The 2,787-nt window shown below is 42.4% G+C and overlaps 1 protein-coding gene across 1 annotated transcript; it reads left to right on the forward strand.

Moving 5' to 3' along the window:
* The first annotated feature begins 233 nt into the window (after positions 1 to 233).
* LOC135518325 (diacylglycerol O-acyltransferase 2-like) lies at positions 234 to 2,503 on the forward strand. The gene has a single exon (XM_064943420.1). The coding sequence runs from the start codon at positions 349 to 351 to the stop codon at positions 1,327 to 1,329; it is 981 nt and encodes a 326-aa protein (XP_064799492.1). The 5' UTR covers positions 234 to 348; the 3' UTR covers positions 1,330 to 2,503.
* The last annotated feature ends 284 nt before the right edge of the window (positions 2,504 to 2,787 follow it).

Genomic DNA, 2,787 nt, shown 5'->3' on the forward strand with positions numbered 1-2,787 from the left:
GTGGAAACACTTTGTTGCTTTTATGGATTTTGTCTTGTTGCTTTTTGTACCGTCTGTGTGGCTGAAAATTAGCCGGCTGGTTAAAACGGGGTACATTTAATGAAATATTGATTAATGTGCACTGTCCCTGTAAAAATAAAATAAACTCAAACTATTAACTTGGTTAAAGACTTTGGACTCATGTTTATCAAAGTGTTGCGGGAGTGGAAGTGATTGTTATCTGCAGCCTCACTGGAACTGTGATCAAAGTACATTCACACAGGGCACTGGTGCTCTAAGGAAAGTTGCACTTGTTCGCGCAGTCACGTTGTGAACAACTTTGGGAAAAGGACAGAAAAGGTTGAAGGGATGAAGCAAGAAAAGACTCAGATGAAGGATTTCCTGGAGAATATCAGTGTTCTGCAAGCGGTGCTGACACTCCCCCTCTTTGGTCCGGCTTGTATTGGGTTGATGGTGTACCTTATGTTTACGTCTCTGTGGCTGCTGCCTACTCTCTACTTCATATGGCAGTTAAAGGACCGGCACACACCTGAAAGAGGGGGTAGGAGAACTGCATTTGTGAGAAACTGGAAAGTGTGGAAGCTCGTAAGGGACTACTTCCCAATGAAGTTGGTGAAGACAGCGGAGTTGAACCCAAACAAGAACTACATCTTAGGGTGTCATCCACATGGGGTCTTGAGTCTCGGAGCCTTTACTACTTTCACCACGGAGGCCTGTGGCTTTATGGACCTCTTCCCTGGGATGCGCTCCTGTCTCTGCATCCTGAGTGGCCTCTTCAAGATCCCCCTCTACAGGGAATATGTCATGGCCACAGGTTGTTGTCCAGTCAGCAAGCCCAGTCTCAAGCACCTTTTGTCTAAAAGTGGGAAAGGCAATGCACTGGTGATTATTGTAGGGGGTGCTGCTGAGTCTCTGCTGAGTGTGCCTGGGGTCAACGCTGTGGTTATGAAGCAGAGGAAAGGCTTCGTCAAGGTGGCCCTGGAGTTTGGGGCTGACCTGGTGCCCGTCTACTCGTATGGGGAGAACGATATGTTCCGCCAGGTGATCTTCTCAGAAGGCAGTGTGGGCTGGAGGTTACAACAACTCTGTAAGAAGATTATGGGCTTTGCCCCTTGTCTGTTCATGGGTGAACGCTGGTTCTGGATGCCTTACCACTGCCCGGTCACCATTGTCGTGGGTCGTCCTATCCCAGTGCCAAAGAGGCCTTCTCCCACTCAGGAGGAGGTGGACCACTATCATGGCCTCTACATGGATTCCCTGGCCAAGCTCTTCAATGAGCACAAAGTCAGCTGTGGACTCTCAGACAGCCACGAGCTGCTGATCACATAAGCCAATCATTTTGACAACGTGAATGAGGTGATTTGTCATGGTGTCTGTACTGTAGCCCACCGATCTCCACAGTGAGTATGTTTACACGCACGGTAATAATTCTATATTAACTGATCATATCGATGATATACTAATTATGACAATACTGCGAGTTTGGCAGTCGTCATGATTATCTTAATCGGCGTAAAGTCATAAGCGAAGCATAAACGGACTAAAATACCTATATTTCTTTGCAATCTTTTGAATTATTTGGATACCTTATGCAGAGATCCTGCGGTGTAGTTGATCTGCACATGTGCTATCATAAGCAGCGCGAGCCTCCCTCTTTGGCGCATGTGAATTGAATTCATATAATCCGAAAGTATGCATCTAAGAAATAGGTTTCACATACAAAGTCTATATTTCCAAAGTCCGAATCAAATAGGCTTCCCAAAAAATGATATGATTGCTGTGATAGGACCTTCATTTTTATTGGTCATTTTCTACATTTCTTTAAGTCCCATCAGGCACCCTTATTATCAGCTGTCCATGTAAACAGGATGTTTAGGGAATTATTTCTTCTTGCAGATCATAACAATGTTTTAATCAAATTATTATATTAAATCAGAGTATTCACAACGATCCTATTACTGAATGCATGTTAACATACTCAGTGAGACTACTCGAATGAAAGCATTCCAACTCAGTATCTGATCCAGCGATGTCCCAATCATTGATCCCTGGATCCACCAAGCTGCCTGTCAAATTGACGCATCGCTTTGACTGCATTTACTGTAAGAATGAATTCAAGGGGAAATTGTATGTGGTTTATATGCAGCAATAATTTAACCATGAAACTGAATACCTTTAAGATCCACTCAATTTCATAACAAACAGTAATTGATTGTGTGACTTAGGATTTATGAAGAAATACTGTGCTTACATGTTGAGTATAATCAATCAGACTTTGTAGCCACCAGCAGCACCTGAGCAATGCTAATGAGGGATCATAACATTCTTTCAAGTGTTACAGTTGACTTTGAATAACTTGTGCAGTAGAATACTTGTGCTGCCGAATACTGACTATTTGCAATACATTAATATATAGAAATTATGTATTTCTGCTGATATGTATTTTAATAAATTTGGCTTGTGGTGTGGGTTCACTTTGACCACAGGATTTTGCCACAATGTATTAATTTATTTAATCCTTCCTGTGAACTGCGAAGTGGATACAGATAGCGGCAGTGAGAGGTTTTGGACATGAACAGAGTGGGAGTGTCTTTCAGTGCTATGATTCACAAGCTGTAGAGATCTATTGTAACATTTCAATATTTCTCTCTCATCACATACACATATTAGGCATACTCTTCTCTACAGGACAAAGTAGTTGTTACCCAACTATCCCAATCATCTTTGACATGGAAAATGAATCTAGATTTAAAATACACTACCGTTCAAAAGTTTGGGGTCACTTAG

The sequence above is a fragment of the Oncorhynchus masou genome, chromosome 28 (assembly GCF_036934945.1).
Source record: "Oncorhynchus masou masou isolate Uvic2021 chromosome 28, UVic_Omas_1.1, whole genome shotgun sequence".
Lineage (NCBI taxonomy): Eukaryota > Metazoa > Chordata > Actinopteri > Salmoniformes > Salmonidae > Oncorhynchus > Oncorhynchus masou.